The 26631-nt window shown below is 40.1% G+C and overlaps 1 protein-coding gene, 1 non-coding gene and 1 pseudogene across 2 annotated transcripts in view; 1 reads left to right on the plus strand and 2 right to left on the minus strand.

Annotated features, from left to right (window-relative positions):
• LOC111528264 (putative ankyrin repeat domain-containing protein 26-like protein) overlaps positions 1 to 16822 on the minus strand; it is a 45922-nt gene extending 29100 nt beyond the window's left edge. Inside the window, exons 1-5 of the mRNA XM_031934442.1 lie at positions 16611 to 16822; positions 12137 to 12251; positions 11797 to 11970; positions 7885 to 7988; positions 3177 to 3244 (exon numbers count right to left, since the gene is read on the minus strand). Of these exons, the coding sequence (XP_031790302.1) occupies positions 3177 to 3244; positions 7885 to 7988; positions 11797 to 11970; positions 12137 to 12251; positions 16611 to 16822 (673 nt within the window). The remainder of the gene's footprint in view (positions 1 to 3176; positions 3245 to 7884; positions 7989 to 11796; positions 11971 to 12136; positions 12252 to 16610) is intronic.
• Positions 4369 to 4475, minus strand: LOC111528266. Its single transcript, XR_002726921.1, has one exon. It is a non-coding gene; the product is annotated as a U6 spliceosomal RNA (small nuclear RNA).
• Positions 16823 to 19490: 2668 nt separating the features above from the next.
• Positions 19491 to 19995, plus strand: LOC111528263 (annotated as a pseudogene).
• Positions 19996 to 26631: the final 6636 nt, after the last annotated feature.

Below are 26631 nucleotides of genomic sequence, written 5' to 3' on the forward strand. Positions count from 1 at the left end.
CTTGTTAGATGTTCCTTCTGCCAAACATACAAACTTGTTAGATGTTCCTTCTGCCCACATCATTCTTCTGCCTCTTTACCTAGAAAAGTTCTACCCCTTCTGCATGCTTACCTGAAATCCTACCCACTTTTTGACAGCTTTCATTCCTCACCACATACTTCAAATGTCTAACACATATTTAACATAATAAATGATCATTACACACTTCCAGACAGCATCCAGCACATAGTAGTAGGCACTGAATGAAGTAGCAAATAATATAAATGAAAATGATCATAACAAGCTCCTGACTGTTTTGTTTTTGTTTTGTTTTTTGAGATGGTCTTGCTCCATTGCCCAGGCTGGAGTGCAGCCTCCCAAGTAGCTGGGACTACAGATGCATGCCACAATGCCCAGCTAAATTTTTCATTTCTTGATTTTTATTTTTAGTAGAGTTGAGGTCTCACTGTGTTACTCAAACTGGTCTCAAATTCCTAGGCTCAAGCAATCATTTTGCCTCAGCCTCCCAAAGTGTTGGGATTATAGGTATGTGTGACCATGCCCAGCCCTGACTGTATTTTGTTTTGTTTTGTTTTGTTTTGTTTTGTTTTGAGGCAGAGTCTCTCTCTGTTGCCCAGGCTGGAATACAGTGGTGTGATCTCGGCTCACTGCAACCTCCGTCTCCTGGATTCACGCAATTCTCCTGCCTCAGCCTCCCAAGTAGCTGGGATTACAGGCGTGTACCACCACACCTGGCTAATTTTTGTATTTTTAGTAGAGACAGGGTTTCGCCATGTTGACCAGGCTGGTCTCCAACTCCTGACCTCAGGTGATCCGCCCACCTTGGCCTCCCAAAGTGCTGGGATTACAGGCCTCAGCCACCACACCCAGCCCCTGACTGTATTTTTAAATGTTTGTATTCTGTAACATGAAAAAAAAGAAGCTTACTCCCTAAAACACTCTTGATAGTTTATTCATTAAATGGACAAGTGTATAAATGAATAAAAATATTTTATTTGAAAATTATTGGCCAGGTGTGGTGGCTCACACCTGTAATCCCAACACTTTGGGAGGCCGAGGTAGGTGAATCACCTGAGGTCAGGAGTTCGAGACATCTGGTCAACATGGTGAAACCCCATCTCTACTAGAAATACAAAAAAAATTAGCTGGGCATGGTGGTGGGCGCCTATAATCCTAGCTCCTCAGGAGGCTAAGGCAGGGAGAACTGCTTGAATCCAAAAGGCAGAGGTTGCAGTGAGCCAAGATTGTGCCACTGTACTCCAGCCTGGGTGACAGTGCAAGACTCCGTCTCAAAAAAAAAAAAAAAATCTTGAAAAAACACACAGATATGAAATAAGGACAGCTGCAGTCTATTATGAGCACCTTAAAGACCAAGACTACGTGTTTGTCACCTGTAGCTTGCAAAATCTAACTTGTAAAAGTTCTTCAATTGATATGTACTAAATTAAAAGTGTCCTCACACAGTTCAGACTGTATAATGTATTTGGTGTCACATTTAGGTAGCATAGTAGCATTTTTGTTATTGCGAAGCACTTTTATACTTTTATTATAATTTGTTGAGCCTAGAGTTGGACTATTTGGGTATTCATTACAATAACCTTTTGGCTACTGGTAAAAGAGTATTTTGTTCTAACAAAATTACTGTTATCATGACAATTAACTAGTGGAGAGAAGAACTGATCTTGTTCTAATGAAGTAAATGTATCTCATTCAATTTCAAATTAGGAAGAATGAAGTCAATAAGTGAGACCTTGTTGGTATAAGAATATGAAACATGACCTGTGCTTTTCAACAAGAAATTGCTTTTCTGACTTCTACACTTGGTATCTTTAAAAAATAATTTTCTATTAGTATTAGTGCACACTGGATAAGTTTTATAGTTCTTATTGACTTTTGTTTATGGTACTAGAAAGGTATTGTTGAGGTCCCAGTTTTAAAAAGTTACTTTTTTTAGCGACATAAATCACTATGTAATACAGTTGACCTTTGAACAACAGGAGTTTAACTTGCAGCAGTCTAATTATATGCAGATTTTCTTCTACCTCTGCCACCTGAGACAGCAAGACCAATCTCCTTTCTTCTTCTCCTCAGCCTATTCAAGTTGGAGACCAGGAGGATGACCCACTTCCACTTCCACATAATAAATAGTACATATATTTTTATTCCTTATGATTTTCTTAATAACCATTTTTCTCTAGCTTGCTTTCTTGTAAGAATAGAGTATAGTAACACACGTAACATACCAAATGTCTTCGCTGACTGTTTATGTTATGAATAAGGCTCCTGGTCAATAATCATCTATTAGTAGCAGCTAATTTTGGGGGGAATCAAAAGTTACACACAGGTTTTCAGCTGCACACGGGGTCAGTACCGCTAAATCCTATGTTGTTCAAAGGTCAACGGTAATTGACATTTATTTACTAAATAAAAGCCTTTTTTTTTTTTTTTTTTTTTTTGAGATGGAGTTTTGCTCTTGCTGCCCAGGCTGGAGTGCAATGGCGTGATCTCGGCTCACGGTAACCTCCGCCTCCCAGGCTCAAGCAATTCTCCTGCCTTAGCCTCCCGAGTAGCTGGGATTACAGACATGCGCCACCATGCATGGCTAACTTTGTATTGTTAGCAGAGACAGGGTTTCTCCATGTTGGTCAAGCTGGTCTCGAACTCTCGAACTCAGGAGATCAGCCCGCCTCGGCCTCCCAAAGTGCTAGGATTACAGGCATGAGCCACACCATGCCCAGCAATGAAAACCATTTATTTTAAAAATTAAATAGAAGCTCCAATTTCATAACACATCCAGTTTGCTATAATGAGACTATAAATAAAACATACCACATACTAACTTAAAAATCCTTTTTCTTATTTATACAAAAAATATCATATAAGTTTTTAGGGACTACGATTAAAGAAATGATTCCTTTCAGATAATACTGTTTGAGATTATGAATTATCTACACGTAACTTTTTAAATAATTCTGAAATCTAACCTACTAAGAAGAAATTTAAAACACACACATATATGTGTATATGTGTGTGTATATATGTATGTGTGGGTATATGTATACATGCAATTTACATAGTAAGCTTTTAAACTACTCTTTGGTGATTAAAACTTCCTAACTCTTATTTGTTAATCTATGGTAAGACCACCAAGAGTAATTTACTACCAGAAGTCTTACCTGGATTGCTATTTTGAGGATTTCTAGGTGTCTCGTTTTCTTTGTATTCAGACATTAGTTGGTGAACGCTATGTCTAAAAACGTAATAAGTAAAATTACTATTTAAAAACTGATATAAAAATAATTACCAAAAATATTAAATTCTTAGAGTATTTCAAATGATATCAGTGTTAATTTTAGAATTTTAATTATCCCATACACTTCTAATTTGTAAGCTCTACAAACTTCTCTTTAAGCTTCTAATTAAAGAAGAAAAAAAATAACATGAAGTACTCATGAACTGAAGGCAGTATAGTTCAGTAAATTAACTTGCATTAGCCTGACATAATGGAAAGTGTCTTAACTCAGAATAAGCCCGAGCTCCATAACCAAAAGCTACTAGTTCTTGGATAAGTTGCTTTTGTTAGGTTCAATGTGTTCTTCTAAAAAGTGAGAATTTTGCTGTCTTATTTTAATAGGTTGTTATAAAAATTTAGTGAGATAACATATTTTGAATGCTCAGAAAAATAGTGAAGCAATGAAATAATTTGTTCTTGAACTTTATTATTGGTGAAACTATCTTAGAACTGCAAAAAAAATCCAATGTGTATTTTTTGTAGGTTCTAATATTGAAATGTTGTGGTATTTGGGAAATGTTATTGAGTCCTAATTTTGTTTATTAGGTGTTCTACTCTTTGTGGCTTAGAATTTAGGGCATCTCATATATTTCATGGTTTGTGACTACATTTATTTATAAACCTATTATCTCACTAAATTAGATAACATAATTGTCTACTGTTACTGAACTCATCAATCATACCAAAGGCAAAAAACTAATAGATATCAAGACCTGCCTTCGACTACTATTCCTTCTTCACAGACTCAAACTCTGAACCAGTAGATCTTTGTTAGAATGATGCTTAATCTCCATGTTCACCTCCAACTGACGTAAAAGATAAAACTCCTTTTGTAAGTTCCATGAAGGAGATGCAAGTTGACATTTTCTCATTTCTGAGATACATACTAACAATATATTTGCACACAATATCCCGTGTTTTACTCAGCTCCATTCTCATTCCATAGATCACTGTATGTGAATATTTTTGTAGTGAAAATCACAATTTCAATATTAAGTGCCAACCATTTTGCTTTGACTCACGCTGTCTCCTTGGAGCTAGTCAGAAAATTGTGAAATGACCTTCCAGGGACTGCACAAAATATGAACCACTTCATGAATTTGTGTGTCAGCCTTATGCAGGAGCAATGCTAACTTTCTCTGTATTATTCCAGTGTTACTATGTGCGCTGCTGAAGCAAGCACAAAACCCTGCTTTACACGTGAATACTCATGAGTCATGGATGAGACTTAGCTCTGATAAACCCAATAAACATACTTGAGATTCAGATAATTCTGTTGAATGGCTTCCTGTGAGGTAGAATATGAAAATATTTTTAAAACTTGAGGTAGAATTGCAAGTAATTAGGCCCAGCACGGTGGCTCATGCCTGTAATCCCAGCACTTTGGAAGGCTGAGGCAGGTGGATCACTTGAGGTCAGGAGTTCAAGACCAGCCTGGCAAACATGGTGAAACCTCGTCTCTACTAAAAATACAAAAATTACCCAGGTGTGGTGGCACACGCCTGTAATCCCAGCTACTTGGGAGGCTGAGGTGAGAGAATTGCTTGAACCCGGGAGGCAGAAGTTGCAGTGAGCCAAGATCACACCATTGCACTCCAGCCTGGGCAACAGAGTAAGACTCCATCTCACAAAAATAAATAAATAAATAAATAAAAGAAAGAAAGAAAGAAATGCAAGTAACTTGGGAGATTTTCATTATTATGGAAATCAGATCACTTGAAGATAAAACCACAAATTGAAAAAAAAAAAAAAAAGAAAACAGAGAAATTGGCGCCACTGCTCTGGGGAAGGATAATATAGAACCTTCCACTCCCTAAGAAAATACGCTAACCAGCATATAAAGGAACCTCAGAGTACAGATCTGGTAACAATGGAGTAAGAAAACACTGTTCTCTTTCTGCAACATTATTTAACCTCTTTGACAGTTTAGAACAATCTCAACTAACATTTAATAGAGAAAAGACAAACAAGGGCCTCAAAGGATAACTTACCATGAAGGCCTCAGCTAAGTCTAGGCTAAGATGTGGGCTCCACATAAGGTTTTGAGTGTGGGGGAAGGTTGGTCAATTTTCTCACTATGTGTGTGGCTAAAGCTAGGATGCCCAGCTGTCAGAGCAGGATGCTGGTGCTTTGGGAACAATAGCTGAGCATATATGTATGTGAACTTAAAAAGTTATAGCTATGAAGTCTATGTATGAATCACTATGAAAACTGAGGGCTCTGAATTAGTAAGCGAATCCTGGTGGGAAAAGTCAAGCATTAACAGATGGCAGAACCCCTTTTAATGGCAATAATGTAGGAAAAGAATCAATGGAAACAGCAGAATGATTAGAATGTCCTTTTCTTCCCTTCCTTCTGACTGGTAAAAGAGTGTGATTTTATCCTTCTTGGACTTAGAAACCCCTTAGGTTCTTGAAAAATTAAAGGAGGAGGGAATAGGAGATAGCCCTTAAAAGACAGTATGAGATTTTCTGCTAAACTGAACATTTCAACACCCAAATAATTAATTAGAGAAATGAGAGATGTGGCACTATTTTTATCCTGTGCATGTGGCTATACTTGGAGTAAAAGGGACAATGTTGGAATCTCTAAGTTAAAGATCTCAAAAGTCCTCAGATAAAGAATTCTAAACCCACTGATACTTCTAACCAGTCTAGCCTTTTGCCTGATTTCTGGTTGATAAAGTGGACTAACTCACTGTCACTCCAAAACAACCTGAATTAAAATATAAAATCTCACCTGATGTATAGGATGCAAGAGCTATAATTATTTTAAACCTCAATGTAGTGTAAACTAGCTTTCTAATGTAAAAACTTGCCTACTAAAAGGACTAAAAATGGCATAATCTTCTGCAGCCCATCTAGACATATCTTGGGAAAACACATCAGCATTTTGCTGAAGAAGAATACTGACTATACTTGCTGATTCACAATGTACAACAAGAACGAGGGCTGTTTTAAAACACCAGAGAGATAAATTCTTTCTTAGGAACTTTAAGAAAGTTATTTAAAAAGCTAATTTGGTATCCTTTACCAATTTAATATTTTGCCTGTCCATGTAGAATTAAACATTTACATGTACTAACAAACATAAGCATCTTGGGTGCTCAAGTGTTCCTCTTCATAAATTACCACCAATGCTTTAAAAAAAAAAAAAAAAAAAGCCTCTTGTCCCATTAGGGTATTACATCATAGAAGTTGCTAACTTAAAGTCCTTTGATGAGCAAGAAACTTTGCTGAGATCACTTATGTAATGTAGGCAAAGATTTAAAGACAGATATATTGTAATTCAAAATCAGCTAGGGGTCAGATAAGTAAGAGCCATCTGCAGGCAGGAAACAACAATTAATGATGTTTCAGTTAATGATGCCCATATACATGTGCTAGGCACTGAATTAAATGCTATATATACATATACATATAAAATCTTTCTTCCACACAACCACCCTTGAAGGATATATTATTATCCTCCTTTTCATATAGAAAAACATATTTGGTGATAAGTAATGTTCCTAGGTCACACACCTAGCAAGTGAGAAAGCTAGGACTTAAACCCAGTCTTGTGTGAATCTAAAGCCTAGCTCTTTTCTCTTTTTCACCCACCTATGGCTTGTCTTCATTAGAAAAAAAAAAAAAAAGCTACTCATTTAAAGCTGTATTTTCTTCCTCCACCCATAGCAATTAGAAATAAAAACATCAGGGTCGGGTGCGGTGGCTCACGCCTGTAATGCCAGCACTTTGGGAGCCTGAGGCGGGTGGATCACCTGAGGTCACGAGTTCAAGACCATCCTTGCTAACATGGTAAAACCCCATCTCTACTAAAAATACAAAAAATTAGCTGGGCATGGTGGCACATGCCTGTAGTCCCAGCTACTCAGGAGGCTAAAGCAGGAGAATCCCTTGAACCCTGGAGGTGGAGGTTACAGTGAGATGAGACCGCGCCACTGCACTCCAGCCTGGGCGACAGAGTCAGACTCTGCCTAAATAAATAAATAAAATAAAAACATCAAAATACACTAGAAATAAAATAGAAAAAGCTAATGAACCCACAGTATCTGGTAATAGCAATTAACAGCCACGTAGGGGTAGCTTAACATTACTATTTTTCAAAGAAAGCAACTTAAAGAGTCATCTAGAAGAACAAATGATTTTCAACTCCTATTTATGTCTAACACAGCATGTTTAAAGGAAGAGCTTATAAGAAGCAGAGATTAAAAAATACTATAAAAGGGTTAAGAAGTTCAATATTTATTAAATCTTAAAGTATATTAAAGTTAAAATCCACACTTCATACAACTAATAAAACCAATATAAAAACACTTTGGTCAGGTCACATGACCAAAAACATCACATTACAAATAACAAACCCCAGTCAATATAATAAGAGAAGATGAATTCTACTACATACTGTTCTCTATGTTGCCCAGCCCAAATAATTGTTTTTCTATTTAACAGATGATTTGTGTTGACATCTTTTACTATATCACAATAATTACAAGTTAATCTTCTTCTTAATCTAATATTTCTAACTAGAGAGACTGTTATCATTGTAGAGTATCAGTCAGGTTTTAAAAAAAGAACTAATCACTGTACCTTTCAAACTTAGCTGCAGTTAAATTTTCTTTTTGCTTTCTTAAAAAATCTACCATTTGCTCTTTTTGTTCATGCACAGCTAGCAAAAATGGTGTGAGTTCATCCTGTAAAACAGCAAGAGCAACTGATAATTCACAACATTACATATTTCTCAACTGAACTGAAAACCTTATATTTATGTAAGTAAGTAAGTCCCTTCCTTTTTATTATTCTTTGCTTTCCTGTGTGCTGTTCCTTCCCTTGGAAAAACCCCTCTTCCTCCGCCTCACCACATGAACTCTGGTCATCTCCAAAACTCACTTCAACACCAGTTCCAATAGTCTTTGCTTCTGTCACAGCACTTAGCATAGTATATTGTAACGATTTTATTGTTTTCCATGTAAACCAAGAGCTTCTTGAGGGCAGTGGCTTTATCTTTCATCTCTATATTCCCAAATCTTAAGACATATTAGTAAAAGCTTCAAGGGTTTTTATTAATGATCTAAACTATTGCGTCTAGACAAGTGTTTCTTAAGCTGCATTGCAAAGAATGTTTACTTTACCAGATGGGTACACAACCAGTTACAGCCAGGAATAACCTAGAAAGGCTTAAAGGCATGCTAATGCAAAGGTGGTTATGGCAAATATAAAAAATAAGAGTTAAATACAAAGAATATTTACCATAAAAAAAAGAATATAGAATTTAGCAGGTTTTTTTAAAACTTCTAAATTTTAAAATTCAACTCTGGTGCTAAGGGATTCATATAAAATATAGGTTATATATTATAAACAAATAGAAACTGTCTTGAAAGCCTTGACATCTTTATCAAAATATACTGTAAGACCAGAGTTGTCAAATGCTTACAAGGGCAAAGGGGGTGACCTAAGTGAGGTACCTAGGTGGACACCACAGCAAACTAGAGAACACAGGCCTCATAGAAAGGGGTAACCTCTGCACATCAGACCGAACAGTGATGTGGGCTCAAGGGACACCAGATTTGATTCTTAAGAGAAACCTAAAATCCAGATTTGTATATGAGTCTCCGCAATTTTACATGTTGACATAATTTACAAAAGCAAGTGAAACATACCTATGGACCACAATTAGACTGTAGTGCCTGCATTTTTAAACTTGCCGTGGATGTGTTGCCAAATGGTTGTGCAGAAAGCAAGTGTTTGCATGTAAAATATTTTCTTTCTTTAGTTTTGGATGTTTTACCAAAAAAACAGTCCCCAACATGTAATAAAATTTGCTACTAAGACTCATACCACCCACTTCATTAATTTTTCTAGCATTTATTCATTTAAAATCTATTAGTAAGTAGTTTTCTGAGATTGTTAGCCAAATAGATATTTAGTTCATAGGAATGCTGAAACTAAATGATTAAAAGAATTTATGGCCTAGCGTCATGGCCGACGCCTGTAATCCCATCACTTTGGGAGGCCGAGGCGGGCGGATCACCTGAGGGCAGGAATTCAAGACCAGCCTATCCAATATGGTGAAACCCTGTCTCTACTGAAAATACAAAAAATTAGCTGGGCATGGTGGCAGGCACCTGTAATCCCAGCTATTCAGGAGGCTGAGGCAGGAGAATCTGTTGAACCAGGGAGGCAGGGGTTGCAGTGAGCCAAGATCATGCCACTGCACTCCAGCCTGGGCGACAAGAGCGAAACTCCATCTCAAAAAAAAAAAGAATTTATATCTGTACTCTTAGTAATTTCATGGTTTTCAGAGTTTAAAACTATCATCCTGATTATGCCAAAATTCTATGAACAGACATACTGATGTAGCCCATAATGCAGCTTCAACCACAACAAAAGGTTTAGAACTTGCTACAATTCTAATTGAGGAAACTCCACTTGTAATAAAGATTGATTGGACTAATCACCTGAATGGTAACAAAGAGATGTGAAGTCCTGAAGAGGTCACCCTCCATTTAGTGAAATACTGCCCAGGCTGAGTGCACTAGCTCATGCCTGTAATCCCAGTACTTTTGGAAGCTGAGGCAGAAGGACTGCTTGAAGCAGCCCAGAGGTTGAGACCAGCCTGGGCAATATAGTGAAATGCTGTATCTACAAAAAGTTTAAAAATTGGCTGGGCATGATGGTGCATGTCTATAGTCTCAGCTTCTCAGGAGGCTGAGGTAGGAGGATCACTTGAGTTCCAGGAGGTTGAAGCTGCACTGAGCTGTGATTGTGCCACTGCACTCCAGCCTAGGTGACAGAGCAAGATCCTGTCTCAAAACCATTTTAAAAAAGAAAGACTACCCATAGCAAATGTATAAAGACCCTCTGAATGGCAGTAAAGAATTAATGGTGGGAAGGAAAAGGTGTTATTCTGTAAGCTGATAGATATTGCCAATAATAGTTCTTTTAGCTTCCCAACCACAAAGTAAAGAAAAATGGGCTAATATTATTGAAAAGGAGAGATTTAAAGGAAGTAGTACCTATCAAACTTCAACTCTTCTAGAGATTTCTTAACTCTAGAAGAGTTTTTGGAGATGGCAATTTACATATTATATTTATCTCTTCAGTGATTCTTAACCAGGCATGTATCAGAATTTTGAGGAATTTGCTGTTATTTAGTCAGAGACAGGGTCTTACTATGTTGTCCAGGCTAGACTCAAACTCCTGGGCTCAAGCAATAGCCCCACCTCAGCCTCCTGAGTAGCTGGAACTGTAGCCATGTTTCACCATGCCTGGCTCCAAGGAAATATTTTTAAACATATATGTCTAGGTTTTATTAGATTTACTATATCAAAATCATCAGAGGAGAGGTTAGCTTTGTAGAATTTTTTATATTTCCCTAGGTTACGGTGATGCACAGTTCTAGCTGAGAACTAGTGCCATTGACAATTACTTCCATCATCTCTCACCACATGACCAATTACCTTCATCTTTGAGGATTTGGCCAAAAAGAGGAAAGAGTAAAAGAGAAGTTTTACTCTCTGTTTTACATTTACTGAGAGTTTTTACTCTCTCTTTTACATTTACTGAAAACTGCACATAATTTGTTTGGGTAGGAATAGAATAGGGACTAGTAAACTCAAAATCCAACTTGACTTTGCTATTTATAAGCTCCTTATCTTCCACCTTCCCCACAAGACAGTCTAGATTCAAGAGCAGAGTTTAGACATTTATCTAGGTGGCTGTTTCTGCCAGCACAGGATAAGTCAGTTAATTACTTGAGGGTTTCCCAATTCATCACCACCTATTCAGAGCCAATCCGATTTCCTCATGGTCCTCCTAAAATTGATCTCTAAACAAGTGTGCAACTCATTAACTCTCTCCCAAACTGAAAACTATTATCCCCAAAACTGAAAAGAATCTTGTCTAGACATAAACTGGAAACAAACAAACAAACAAAAAGCAAACAACAACAACAAAATTCTTCTTGGTATTTTCCCTCAAGTACCTGATTTCCAAATTGGCCTGCATATTTCTGGTTGCTCTCCTTTCCATTTTCCTTTCCCTTTCCATTTTTCCCTTTTAAGCCCTGCCACTGAGAGTTAAATCATTTTCATATATATTACTCTATGTAGGAATTTATCAACAGCATCAAGATTTCTTTTATTTAAAATGTGTTAGTTTTCTTGGCATTTTAAGATAAAGCCTATCTCCAGAGCAAATTTTACTTTCCAGGGTAATTAGAAAAAAAAAAAAAAACTTGGAAGAAAAAATTTAAAAGTATTACCTTTTACAAATTCAGTGTTTTCAAAAATTTTACCATAAATACATTTAAAAAGATGTACCCTCTAATGGCTCTTTAAAAATATCAATATTTAAAGTAACATTATATAATTAAGTTATTTCCAAATATTTTTATGCAGGTTTTGCTTGAGCTTCCAAATATGGAAAACTGACCTGTACATAAGTCAATGTTAAAACAAATGCATTTCAAATATTTTGAAATTAAAGTTGGTTGATCTATACCTTGTTTGCTGATTCAATATCAGCATGGTGTAAAAGCAGTTTTTTTGTCATTGGGATATCCTCATTGTAGATGGCATAGTGTAAGGTAGTATTGCCATAGACATCTGGAGGGTTTGGGTCGGCACCGAGTTCTAGCAAAATAGTCGCACATTCCTCTTTCTGGCATTGTACTGCCTGTCAGTATTAGACCAAGCAATAGATTGTAAATTCTAGAGTTCAAAATAAGCATTCCACAAGTTTCACCAATGAGTTCTGTTTAAACGAGATGAATTTTATTTTATTTTATTCTATGTATTTGTATCAAATCCATCTCATGCTGAAATCGCTGACTACTATGTACCTTTAGCAGAGCTGTCATGTTTTTGTTGTCAAAGACATTAAGTTGACATCCTCTGTCCACCAGAAGAGCTACCACTTCTGGATGGCCGTTGGCACAGGCCAAATGCAGAGCAGTCCTATGAGAGGGAGACGACATTTTTAGGAAACTATCAGAAAACATAAAATCATCTGAAAACATAAAATCATCTATGTAATTATAAACATTGAGCAGCATGTGATTTATCTGCCTTCCAAACAAATATTTCATTTTTTGTGAAGAAATCACACTTTTTACTCCCTCTTATTACTCACTACATTAATGAAAGAGCAGCCTATTTCAATAGAAAGACCTTGGCCTTTGGATTCAGTTCAACTTGGACTGGAATCCTACTTCAAACTCTGTCACTTCCCACTTACTGCTTAGCCTTTTTTGCTTCAATTTCCTCATTAATAAAATGGAGTTAAAAATACTGGCTGTTTCACAGGACACTATTGTGATGCTTGCATGAGACTCTGTACAAAGTATTTAGACAGTTCCTAGCACAAATAACAGTTCCGTATTTGTTAGATATTACAATTATTACTAATACTACTGCTTAACAAAGACAAGATTTTAGTTAAGTAAAATGATACAATTATATCTTCTTTGAGGTATGTTTAACAATTAGAGGTAACATTGTATTTTGATCATTCTAAATTGCTCACTTGTTCATATTTTAACATCTCTGACTTTGGAATTCCACTTAGAATTCTTGATTTATTACAACTAAAATTGGCAACATATAAATAATTCTGTTATTGAGACATAAAATGATGGGGCATCACAGAATCCATGGTGCCTTGCAATAAGTGGAACTGGTATATACAACACATGTAGGGCCATTCTAGTCATATAAATGTCATTTAAATAAATTTTAGTTCTTAAAAGTACCATGGAACAAGAGGACTGAAAATAAAGATGACAACAAATGTTTAAAACAAACTCATTCTTACTTTGATATTCAAAAAAAAAACACTTTAAGCCAAAAGAAATTCAGAATTAAAATGAAAGCATATGACTTATTTTATTTTCTATTTAGATTTATAGAATGGATGTAAATCAGGCACTTTCAATGATTAATATTCACATTTAAGACTGTTATAAACTTTCAAAAGAGTAGTTAAAAGTTATATTTTGCGGTCGGACACAATGGCTCACGCCTGTAAGCCCAGCACTTTGGGAAGCCAAGGCAGGCAGATCACCTGAGGTGAGCAGTTCAAAACCAAGCTGGACAACATGGTGAAGTCCTGTCTTTTCTAAAAATACAAAAATTAGCCAAGTGTGGTGGCATATGCCTGTAATCCCAGCTACCCAGGAGGCTGAGGCAAGAGAATCACTTGAACCCAGACAGCGGAGGTTGCAGTGAGCCAAGATCAGCCAAGATTATGCCACTGCACTCCAGCTGGGCAACGGAGACTCGGTCTCAAAAAAAAAAAAAAAAAAAAAAAAAATTCTATTTTGCTATTTTCCACCTTCAGAAATGCTTAAAGGAGGAAGGAAAAGCTTAAATTGAGATTAAGTTCTAATTCTCTAATTTTAAATCTCTCAGCTTGTTCAAGCTAGGCAGGTAAATATGAAGTTTTTAAGGATGAAAGGGTCCTGAAAGATAGTAGAATATGTGTACTACATAACAGGTGTCCAGCTTCTGTTTGATGGATAAATTGATTGAAAGAATGAAGGCTGTGCATGGTGCCTCATGTCTGTAATTGCAGCTCTTTGGGAGGCCAAGGTGGGAGGATTATTTGGGCCCAGGAGTTTACGACCAGCCTGGACAACATGGCGACACCCTGTCTCTACAAAAAGTACAAAAATTAGCCAGGTATGTTGCACACACCAGCAGTCCCAGCTACTCAGAGGCTGAGGAGAGGATCACTTGAGCACAGGAGGTCGAGGCTGTAGTGAACCATAATCGTGCCACTGCACTCCAGCCTGGGTGAGAGCCTGTCTCAAAAAAAATTATTTTTATTTAAAAAAGCAATGGAAAATTACAGTTGGGGAGTTCAACGTGTTTACAGAAAACTCCCATAAAATAAAGCAATACTTTTGTAATAGTAATACTCACTTATGTTTGCTATTTCTTATTTTCATAAAGACACAACTAAACTAAAATTTTTAATCTATTTTTTGCATATATGTAGTAAATCTATATATAATAAAAATACATGTATGTAATAAAAATGTATTCATAATGAAACCTTTAAGCACAGATAAAAGGATTCCCCCTTCTCCAAAAGAGGCTAAAAGTTAGCCTCTTTTAAGAGGCTAAAACCACAAAAATGGTTTTCGTGGTTGGAAGAGACCAAACCACAAAAATAAAATAATAGAAAGTGAGAAATTATTTTTATCTAGGCAAGTTTTGTGTATTCTTCTTTTCCCAAGGATTATTTCATTAATAATAAGCCTTTACTATAACTTTTATACATGCTCATTGCAGAAATCACAGACAAGAAAAAAAAGTTACTTATAGTACAAATGCCCAGAAATAAATGTATTCATATTTGGTACACATTTTCAGCTAAAACAAGAGCATAGTCTATGTGTACGTACACTCAAAATAATTTTTTCTTAATTGGTATAGCAAAGTACATCTTCACATGTCAAAATAAGTCTGTATCTAGTCACACCTTCAACAGCTACTATTCCATCCTATGGATGCACTGAAATTTAGTTCTAAAATCCACCATATGGGTTCTTCTTAATACATTGAGGTTTTAAGCAGTACTGAGAAAAACAAATTGGATGTATCTCTATTTTTTGCAAATATTTCAGTATAATGGAATTGATGAGTGAAGGGCATATATGTTTTTTAAATGTGGTGCTTATCACCAAATTCTCTATCTGAAAAGTCATCAGCAACTTAAACTTTAAGCAGCCGTGTAAGTACCACTGTCTTCATCTTCACAAACTTTGTGGATAGGAAACAGTATTTTATTTCTTTTTTAACATGAATTACTTCTCTTGCAAGAAACACTAAATATTTTTTCCTATGTCACTTATGGATCTACAAAAAAAGTACTTTGCCCAAATTTAGAATTATTTTATTGTTGAAGATATGAAGATACATTGTTCACCTGATGTGTACGTATTACATGTGTGTGTGTTATATGTATGTATTGTAAATATTTTGCAAGTAGGTTGTCTTTTTTTCTTATTTACAGAGTGTTTTAAGTTTTATTTTGCTAAATCAACCTTCAGAATGCTTGCTTGTGAAGTTCTTAAGAAGGTCTTTGTCAACATAAAAATGTATCTGTATAAATAGGCATGTGTGTCTTCTTCTGGTACTTTCCTTATTTTGTATACTTAAAATGTTTGATCTATATTTCATTGGGAACTCATTTTTGCGACATAAAAATCTAGTTAGTTTTCTCCAAACAGCAGGCATTTCATTTATGAATAATTCACCCTTCCTACTAATCTAAAATGTCAACATTATCAAGCTCTAAATTCTTACATATATTTGGGCAATTCTAGATCTTCTATTCTGTTTCATTCATTTACCTGTCTTTTCAGCTGTTAATAAACAATTTGTGGAAATTAATAGCACATTTTGATATATAGAAAGGCCAGTCTTTCTCACCTCATTACAAAAAATATTTTCATGTCATCACAACAGTAAAACGCAGACAAGTTTAACTGTAAAATATTAAAACTTTGATATTTTTATTTGGTTTGTGTGAAGTTGATACACAAAGAGCTGACATCTCGAGAAAAACGAATCTTCCTACTCAAGAACAGGAACGACTTCCCACTTCAAAGTTTCCTTCTAAGGTTCTTCAGTAAAGAACGTATTTACACAGGTGTACATTTATATAAAAATAAATATTAGATATAATCTGAAGAATTTTTAGCCCAGAAATTGAAATGTCATAGGAATTATTGCTCTCCTTATGCACGTGTCTATAGAGTATATAACATCATGTTGGCCGGGAGCAGTGGCTCAGGCCTGTAATCCCAGCACTCTGGGAGGCCGAGGTGGGCGGATCATCTGAGGTCAGGAGTTGGAGACAAGCCTGGCCAACATGGTGAAACCCCGTCTCTACTAAAAATACAAAAATTAGCCGGTCGTGGTAGCGTGCACCTACAATCTCAGCTGCTCAAGATGTTCAGACAGGAGAATTGCTTGAACCCGGGAGGCAGAGGTGGCAGTGAGCCAAGATCGTGCCACTGCACTCCAGCCTGGGCAAAAAGAGCGAAATTCCGTCTCATAAAAAAAAAAAAAAAAAAAAAAAATATGTTTTGAAATGTGTCCATTAAAGATAAAGTGCTGTATAGACTTAATTAACCCCTCCATGGTTTCCCCATGCCAGGTGCTGTGGAGTCTGTGAAGGCAGGAAAGCCAGGACCCCGAGGTCAGAAGGACTCACCCCCCCCCCCCCATCCCCCCCCCCAAAAGTGGGGGCTTCTCCCACACCCCCGCCTCCTCCCAGCCCCCGCCCCCAGGCCCAGCTCCTGTCACCTCTTTTTCTTGTCTCTCTCATCCAAGTCAGCGTTCCCGCGCGAAAGGATGCGCTCCACCTTGGAGACGTCACCCCGGCTGGCAGCTCTGTGGAGCTTGCCGAGGTGTTTCTCTCGGATGTTGTACCCGCGCTGGGTGAAGGGGCTGTCATCGTCCTCGACATCGCCCCCCCTGCACCGCCAGCAGGTGAAGCAGCCGCAGGGCCCCTTCATGGCGGAGGCTATCAGAGACACCTCAGCACCAGTCTGCCTATCACAGCCTCAGGGGCCCAATAAGACCAAGCCACTCTGGTCAGCCACGACCTCCAACCAGGAAACTCCGCGGCTTCCAAAGTCAGAGCCAGTAACAAGCGAAGCCAAGCAGCCAGGCCGCGCCAAGCGAAAGCCCGTAAGCCCGACCGCGCGTGCGGACCTCTGACAGCTCGTCACTGCGCGTGCGCACAACCGACGGCTAGCCAACCGTTCTCAGCGCGCATGTGCCTGGCTCACGTGTCAGAAACATCGATGACAGCTTGTTACCAGCCCTGCGTTCCCGCCCCACGTCAGTGGGAGTTGGCAGAGTTTTCAGGACATTCCCTGGGAGGGGAAGGCATCCTGAAGTTCCAGCTACTCTAGCCCCAGTCACGTGTGAAGACAGCATTCCCACGTGGGAACACATGACTGAGACCACAGCAGTTAGAGAACCTTGAGATGCTGAAGGCCTCGCCTGGGGAAACCCCCATGAGGACACTCTGGCGGGCAGAGCTCCATACAAATCGCGGCTGCAGCTTGGGCGCCAGCCAAGGCTGCTGAGCTCAGACCCAGGGACCTCAGAGTTTGCAGAGCACCACTCCCTGCCCAGCCAGCGGACCCTCCCGGCGCAGCTTCTGCCGCCCGCCTGTGCCCGCTCCCCTGGCTTGTGCCCAGAGCCACCAGAATGGGGCCCAGCAGCTGGTTCCGCCCCTAGGCAGCCACTGCTGCTGCAGTCCAGCCTGGCCGCCTCGGCTGAAACTGACCCCGGGGTCCGCGCTGCTGAAGGAAAGACAGACAGAGGAGATGCTGGGTTGCACTCATCTCTGTCATATTAGAGGCATTCCTCAGCTGTCTGGGGATCCTGAGCGGTCTGCTCTATTTAAAAGGTCAGGACACTAACACACTGATTGGAGGCTCAATCCCCTGATGCTTAGCAACTGCGAGGTTTACCAGAGGTCAATCATTGGGCATTCACTTTAGAAACATCCAGTATTTGTACAGTATCTCTGGGGAAACGACCATGAAGGGAGACCTAAAATACATTTCTACAAACCTCTGCCCATAGAATACAGACCTGGCGGTTGGCATCCTGGAAGCTGAGCATGAGAAGAATACTAGGGATCAGGCGCAATGGCTCACACCTGTAATCCCTGCACTGTGGGAGGCCAAGGCAGGTGGATCACTTGAGCTCAGGAGTTCAAGACCAGACTGGGCAACATGGAGGAACCCAGTCTCTACAAAAATTAGGCGGGTATGGTGGCAGGCACCTGTAGTCCCAGCTTCTCAGGAGGCTGAGACAGGAGAATCGTTTGAACCCAGGAGACGGAGGTTGCAGTGAGCAAAGATGGCACCACTGCACTCTAGCCTGGGTGACAGGATGAGACCCTGTCTAACAAAAAAGGAAAAAAAAGAAAGAAAGAAAGAAAAATGAGAGAAGAAAACTAGGAGCCATTCACATAACCCTGATTTCAGTACAGCACTCCTGTGGCCTACTATACCTAGTGTTTGCCAGGCCAGAGACTTTCTTTTTTTTTTCTTTTTTTTTCTTTTTTTTTGAGACGGAGTTGCGCTCTTGTTGCCCAGGCTAGAGTGCAGTGGCTCGATCTCAGCTCACTGCAACCTCTGCCACCCAGGTTTCAAATGATTCTCCTGCCTCAGCCTCCTGATTAGCTGGGATTACAGGCATCTGCCACCACACCCGGCTAATTTTTTGTATTTTTAGTAGAGACAGGGTTTCATCATGTTGGCCAGGCTGGTCTCAAACTCCTGACCTCAGGTGATCCACGCCCCCTCGGCCTCCCAAAATGTTGGGATTACAGGCCTGAGCCACCGTGCCCATCCGATTTTCTGCTTTTTCAAATCTCACCTTTACCTCTACTTCCAGAAGTACCTCAAAGTGCCAATTCCTGCACCTGGCCCTTCCCAACAGACAGAAAAAACTGACTCCTAAGCCAGCAGTAGAGAGAACCAAGTCAGTTCCCACTTGTCCATGTGATTTTCAACTTCCAAATTTTACATATTTTATTTCCTTTCTCTTTCTTTTCTTTTTCTTTTTTTTTTTTTTTTTTTGAGTTTACATATTCTTTTAATCTTCTTACTTTTTGTTTACTCTCAAAGCTTCGCTAACATGCCAGGTGATGCATACATTGACAGCCATCTCTACCTAGAACTGAGGCTGACCCTCAACCCCTAAAGAAATCCCAGTCCTAAGTTAACAAAAAGAAACACAGAAAACCCTACTCCCCTTTTAGTCTCCTGAGACCAACCAAGTCTCCTGAGTCCAACCCTATGGAACTATGAAAGAGGAAAGTTCCCGTGATCTTGCAATCCAGGCTGTAGTGGATTATAACAGCTGTTGTTTGTGACTGCCCAGCACCTCTCCTTTTGGTGCACCTGATGCAGACACAATCAATCATAGCATCTCATTACCCGGGGCAGAGGGATTGGCCCAGGAGTGGACATATGCTTCAGCCACGACCAATCAGAGTCCTTCCCTGGGATAAATGTGCAGCTGTTGGGAAAAGCAACTGCAGTAGAAAAAGGGCTTTGAAGACGAAAAGTTGGGCGGCACCAGCGAGGTGCCCAGGTGGGAGATGCTGATGGAGCCAGGAGGACGCTGCTGAGCCCCTGCTGGCCTGACAGCCAGCACATGATGGCAATAGAGGAGTTCAAAGTGTGCCTTCTCGGGGACACCAGTGTTGCGAAATCAAGCATTGTGTGTCAATTTGCCCAGGATTACTTTGACCACAACATCAGCCCTACCATTGAGGTATCTTTTGTGACCAAAACTGCGCCTTGCAGAAATGACCTTCACAAGTTCCTCCTCTGGGACACTGCTGGCCAGGAACTGTTTCATTCATTGGTTCATATGCTATGGAGGATCGGCTACAGCTGATACAGTGCATGATGTTACCCAAACAGGATTCATTTCATATCTTGAAGAAGTGGGATAAAGAGCTGAAAGAACATGGGCCAGAAAACATTGTAATGGCTATTACTGAAACAAGTGCCATCTCTCAGATATTAGGGAGTTTCCCCTGAAGGATGTTGAGGAATATGCTGAATCCATGGGTGCCATCATGGTTGAGACAAGGGCAAAAAATGCTATTAATATCAAGGTATCAGCCACCAGATCTCATCCTTGGAGAGGATGAAAATGGAAACAATGGAGCGATCAAACTCGGGAAGCAAATCATGCAAACCAGCCACAGATACTGTTGACCCAAGGCCAGCTGTCCCTGGCACTTGAAGAAGCCAGACCCCATGCCCTGAGTGCTGCTGAAAAACCCCATGCTTGGTGGCCTGGCACCTCACTTTCAGAAGAGTGAGTGAGCTGGCTTTACATCCTGGAAGACCTACAGAGTGGGGCAGGAAATGTCCCTAAAACAGATTTTAGAAAACTCGGGAAAAACCCACCACACCACCACAAAATGGCAGTTAGTATGTGAAATGCACATGGGAGGGATGATAGTTAATAGGTAATAAGTGTAGTTACATTTTTGCTAAAAACCTTTAAAAATTCTTGGATTTGTATAAAGGCCTACTGACTTATTATGTGTATGGGATTCTTACAGTGGTGTTCCACTCAGATTTCCTGTGCTATCTACCCAAACTTCAGTAACTTCTGCAGTGCCCTTGCCTTTGTTACCTAACCAACCTTCACAGAAAGGCAGATTTAATTCGGGAGGTTAGTTTTTAGCTAGCTTTAGAAGTAAGCCTTTATCGCTTTTCTGAAGGAAATCAGGGAAGTGTCAATGGACCATCACTCAGACTGAGACTTGAGCTATTATAGAACCTGGGAAATATGTATTAGAAAACTGTTGTCTACACCTCTTTTAATTGGTGAACATTTTTCTAAGTTGTGGTCATATATAAACAAAAAAACCAAATCAGACTAAATTATTGCATGTAATTTTGGGATTGGGAGGCCTAGTTCCTCAAAAAGCTAAATGGACTTACCGTATGATGATTACCATAACAGCTGTATTCACAATAGCCAAAAAGGGAAAATAATCCAAATGTCCATCAACAGATGAACGGATAAACAAAGTGGTCCGTGCATACAATGCAATATTCAAATATAAAAAGCTATGAAGCACTGCTGCATGCTGCAACATGAATGAGCCTTGAAAATACTATGCTAAGAGATCAAACAAGAAGTTAAAGACCATGTATTGTATGATTCCATTTCTATGACATGTCCAGAAGAGGCAACTCCATAGACACAGAAAGTAGATTAGTCATTGCCAGAGCTGGAAGAAGAAGGGATGGAGAGAGTAACTGCAAGGGATACAGATTTCTTTTGGGAGTGAGGGACATGTTCTGGGGTTAGATCATGCTGATAGTGGTATGACTTTGAGAATATATTAAAAACCACTGAACTGTACACTTTAAAGATTGAATTTTAAGATGTATAAATTATATTGCAATACAAAGAAAATAAAGGCAGAATCCATGCGGTAGGAGGTGGTTAATCTACTTGACAGATTTATTTTCTCATCATCTTGAATATAAACAGTGGGGAGGGCCGAGCGCTAGCAGGTCGGGAGGAATCGGCAGGGCTGGGTCCCCTCTGCGCTCAGAGCCGCCCCAGCCTGTGCCCGAGACCTGATTACAGAAGGAAAGTCGGCCCTTTCCTGCCGGTATCGTGGCGGGGAGCTTCTGTCTAGGGAGGGAGGCAAACGGACTCGGGCACGCCCCCACCTCCAGGGACAAGGGAAATGAGGGCGAGAGCCCCACATGCACTGGCGGAGACGCTGCTGAGCCTCGGGAAGATGATCTGGAAGAAGTTGGGATCAGGATAACGAAACTTTTGGTGACGCAGAACAAAGGCACCACGCCCCAGGGCAGGAGGCCGGGGAGTCACCCACGACCACACTCAAGTTCAAAACGCAATTCTGAAAAAGCAAGAAAGTTCAGAAAGTCCATTGCTAGGGCCAGGAAGTAGAAACCATGGAGACCCCGGGCTCAAAGATTAGTGGTTCCAGACCCCTCGAGCCTTCACGTGTAACTACGCAATGAGTGCGGGCTGAGCTGACACCAGGCGGGACAACAGCTGCCAGTGTCCTGAGGTCTGAGCATTTGCTGCATGGTCACCTAGGGAGCGACGTCGGCCAGGAGTGCGGGAAAACGTTTCCTGTGAAGGCAGTGGATAAAGCTGAGAAATGCCACACAGCGGACAAGCCGTTTGTGAAATCCGCACCAAAGGTTTCACCACAGAGGCCCACCTGAAAGAAAGCCTAAAAATCCACTTAGGGGCCGGGTGTGATGGCTTATGTCTGTAATACCAGCACTTTGGGAGGCCAAGGTGGGTGGATCACTTGAGGTCAGGAGTTCGGGACCAGCCTGGCCAACATGATGAAACCCCGTCTCTACCAAAAATATAAAAATTAGCCAGGCATAGTGGTACACGTCTAAAATACCAGCTACTTGGGATGCTGAGGCAGGAGAATCACTTGAGCCCAGGAGGTGGAGGTTGCATTGAGCATAGATCCTGCCACTGCACTCCAGCCTGGGTGACAGAGTCAGACTCCGTCTCAAAACATACACATGGCCGGGTGCAGTGTGTCACACCTATAATCACAGCACTTTGGGAGGCCAGGGCAGGCGGATCACGAGATCAGGAAATTGAGACCAGCCTGACCAACATGGTGAAACACCATCTCTACTAAAAATACAAAACTTAGCCAGGCGTGGTGGTGGGTGTCTGTAATCCCAGTTATTTGGGAGGCTGAGGCAGGAGAATCGTTTGAACCCAGGACGCGGAGTTTGCAGTAAGCCAAGATCACGCCATTGCACTCCAGGCTGGGTGACAGAGGGAGACTCCATCTCAAAACAAAAAAAGATACACACACACACATACGATGCACCCACACTGGATGTAATCCCTACAGTTGTGAGCTGTGTGGAAAATTATTTACTTAAAGCACTGTCCGAGAGTTCACAGTTTAACAAAAGAGTTTGCATGCCACATGAGTGACAAAGCCTTCAAACCCAAGTCCCACCTCAAGATCACAAAAGAAGACACAGAAGGGAAACGCCTTGCATGTGGCTCCTGCACTGAGGCATTTATTTGCCAAGATGCCTGCTCCGTAAAGGCACGAGAACCATGTGCCCTGTGAAAGGATGCAGGTTGCCCACAGTGCCATCCAGCAAGGGACCCAGCCGCTGCAGGCAGCATCGATGGCAGAAGCAGAGCAGCAGCTGGAAACACAGCCTGAAGCTCTGGGTGGGGGACAGAGACACTGCCTGGGAAGTAGAGACAGAGATGACATGGATCATAATGAATGGGTGCCAGTTACCCATTTCTGTGGAAGTGTATGGAGCAATGTACTCAGTTGACTTCAGGCAGTGCTTAGATATTTGTAAGACTTTCCAAGGAAATGACGTTCCTCAGTTCTGACCACACCATTTCACTGCCTTGTCTGGTGATTTTGACAACTCCTGAGTCCAGTTCAGAAGTCAGAGACTTCTATCCCATCTTTAATTGCACTACACTCACCACACTGTCAGGTGCCCTGCACAGAGTACTATGTGAATTTTCTAATCACAATCCTGTTGACTTATGGTCAAAAGAGCAGGTTTAGTAACTTAATAATTAAGTTATTCAGAAAGACGCAGAAAATATTGGTGGGTGACCAAGAACACTGTGCAAATATAAAACCAAGTTCAAGAAATGCAGAACGGTGTTAGATTTATGTTTGGATTAATTTTACATTACAGTTTTTCACTGTTTTGTGGGAAAATCATGATTGCTTTGCTGAAGTGTTTCTTCATCCATTTTGATTGCCCTGTACCTACCCCAGAAGCTGAAGTCACACAGACCGAAGGCTGAGCAAACCCATGATGGTGGTGATCTTGGGGCTGAGCTCTTAGGTTCTTGTGATTGGGGGCAATGCCATGCCACACCAGCTAAGATTTGTGGAGTGGTGCAGTGGTGAGGAGAAAAGGCTCTCAGAGACAAGGCTTTACATGTGTAACAGTTCTAAGGTTTCCTAGATTAAAATAATTCTTGATTTTGAAATTGGATTTTTATTTAGAATTGAAATCAGAACAAGAACAGATATGTTTCCTTAGATACATTTGTGTAACTTCACAGAATGTCATCAAGATTTTGGGGTCTCCAGGGCACATGATTTATCCATAAAGGAGATGCAGTATATTTATTTAATTGATTTAAAATCTGTTAAGTGTGTAAAAAAATAAACAATGCAGTAATCACAAATAAAATACCTATTTAATAAAGCATGCCCGATTTAGCAACATCTTAAAGTAGGTAGCTCAAGGTTAACTATATAGACCTGAAAATTATTAAAATGTTACTTTTGAAATATTTTCAGTACCAATTATTCAAAAATTTAATCTGGCTTCCAATAACTGTCCACATAGGAAGTTGTCACGGGCTAACTGTCTCTCACAAAATTCATAAATTGAAGTTATGTTGAAGTCTTAACCTATGTGCCTTAAAATCTGACTGTATTTCAAGACAGGTCCTGTATATTAAAAGTAAAATGAGTCCTTATGGGTGGGCCCTAATCCAATGTGACTGGCATCCTTATAAGAGATTAGGACACAAACAGGCACAGAGTAGAGACCACGTGAAGGCAGAGGGAGAAGACGGCCATCTACAAGCTAGACACCTGCAGATTGGTACTCAGTGATACCACAGGGGACCCTCTGCAGGTTTCTGGTGCTGTCTGTGCATCTCCCTCCCTTCCAGTGCTCTGTCTTGCAAATTCTGGCTGCCTTGGCCTCTAAACTCTGACTCTATCTCCCTGACTTAGTGAATTAACCGGGCTTCATTTCCACTCCCTGTACTGAGGCCTGGAATCTGCCCTGAGGCACTAAGCTGGTGTAATTGTAGAACTTACTTTTTCAGTTTTCTTCTTAGGTATTATTGCCCTGTGTTGTCTGTTATGTAACATCTGGAAAACCGTTGTCTCAGGTATCTTGTCCAGTCTTCTAGGTAAGGTATGGAGGGAAACCTGAGACCTATTACTCGATCTTGGCTAAAAACTGGTCTTGAATCGTCCAGATTGGAACAATTTCCAAAGGAAGTGGGAGACTCTATATTAGTAGCCAATTGGTAAGCAGGTCAAATTTCTAAGATTTCTCTAGCTCATTTGTGTTGAAATTTGACTAAAATGGTTGATGTTTGACTGTGGACACATTTGCAAAAACTTAGATAAAGGGAAATCTGGGTGGAACGGATCCATGACATTAACCCTTTCAGATGAACACATTCACATCCCAGAATCTCAGATATTTCTGGTTCTATTTGCTTACATCCAAAATTAAGACTTTTCTGCATTCAGGCCTATTTGTTTGGATGATGTCAAAGGTGGATGGAAATAATCTTTGCATTGTTCTCATGGGAAGCATAATACATTATAGTTATTTGTGATTTTTTTTTTTTTTTTTTTTTTTTTTTTTTTTTTTTTTTTTTTTTTTTGTGAGATGGAGTTTTGCTCTTGTCACCCAGGCTGGAGTTCAATGGCATGATCTCGGCTCACTGCAACCCCTCCACCTCCTGTGTTCAAGTGATTCTCCTGCCACAGTCTCCCTAGTAGCTGGGATTATAGGTGCCTGCCACCACACCTGGCTTATTTTTGTATTTTTAGTAGAGACAGGGTTTCACCATGTTGGCCAGGCTGGTCTCGAACTCCTGACCTTAGGTGATCCACCCGCCTCGGCCTCCCAAAGTGCTGGGATTACAGGCGTGAGCCACTGTGCCCAGCTTGTGATTTTTTTTAAGAGACAGGGCCTCACTCTGTCACCCAGGCTGGAGTGCAGTGGTGCAATCATAGCTCACTGCAGCCTCTAACTCCTGGGTTCAAGAAATCCTCCTACTTCTACCTCCTGAGTAGCTAGAACCACAGATGCATGCTACCATGCCTTCCAAATTTTTAATACTTTTTAGAGATGAGGTCTTGCTCTGTTGCCCTGGCTGGTCTCAAACTTTTAGCCCCAAGTGATCTTCCCACCTCAGCCTCCCAAAGAGCTGGGATTACAGGCATCCAGCCTAAAATAAATTTTTAAGAAGCAGCTGACAACTTCCATTAATGCATGGAAAGTCAACATTGGAAATATGACTGCCCAGAATTCTGCAAGTGTTGATAACGGCTAAAGGCTATTCTGTCTAGCAAATTTTAGGCTAAGAAATTTTGTGGAATTGCAACTACTGTGATAATGCATGAGAGGATCATGTGCCTCGTAAGAGATGTTTAAAAATCAAGAGGTTCATAATCAATAGCTTAAAAACAAACTCATATTTCTTGTATCCCATGCAATTCTGGGGCAGGGGCAATGGGTGAGGTAAAGTAATAAACAACTCTTCTTTGTGTTTCTTTTGGAAGTCCCACCATCTATAGCACTTAACACAGGATCAGACAAAAAGTTCCCAGCACATATTTAGATTCACTGGTTGATGGCCCTCATCAGAATGGCTGCTCTTGTCCACATCAAGAAATCTGAGTATCCATGAACAGATTTACTGGTGACTGGTACAAATAATAAATCTTATAACAATCAAAGTAATTTAAAATATAAATGTTTTTAATCTTTGTCAGTTGGAAAGGCAGAAAACTTTAAGATTATACTCCCTAAAGCAGCGTTTTTCGTAACAGCCAAAAGATGGAAACAACCCAAATATCCACCAATAGATAGAGGAATAAATAAATTGTTTTATGTACATAAGTGGAATAGTACTAGGCCATAAAAAGAAAGTACTCATGCCTAGCTATAGAATCAACATAGGTTGCTACAACTTGGAAGAACCTCAAATATATTAT

Source organism: Piliocolobus tephrosceles, chromosome 17 (genome assembly GCF_002776525.5).
Source record: "Piliocolobus tephrosceles isolate RC106 chromosome 17, ASM277652v3, whole genome shotgun sequence".
In the NCBI taxonomy this organism is placed as follows: domain Eukaryota; kingdom Metazoa; phylum Chordata; class Mammalia; order Primates; family Cercopithecidae; genus Piliocolobus; species Piliocolobus tephrosceles.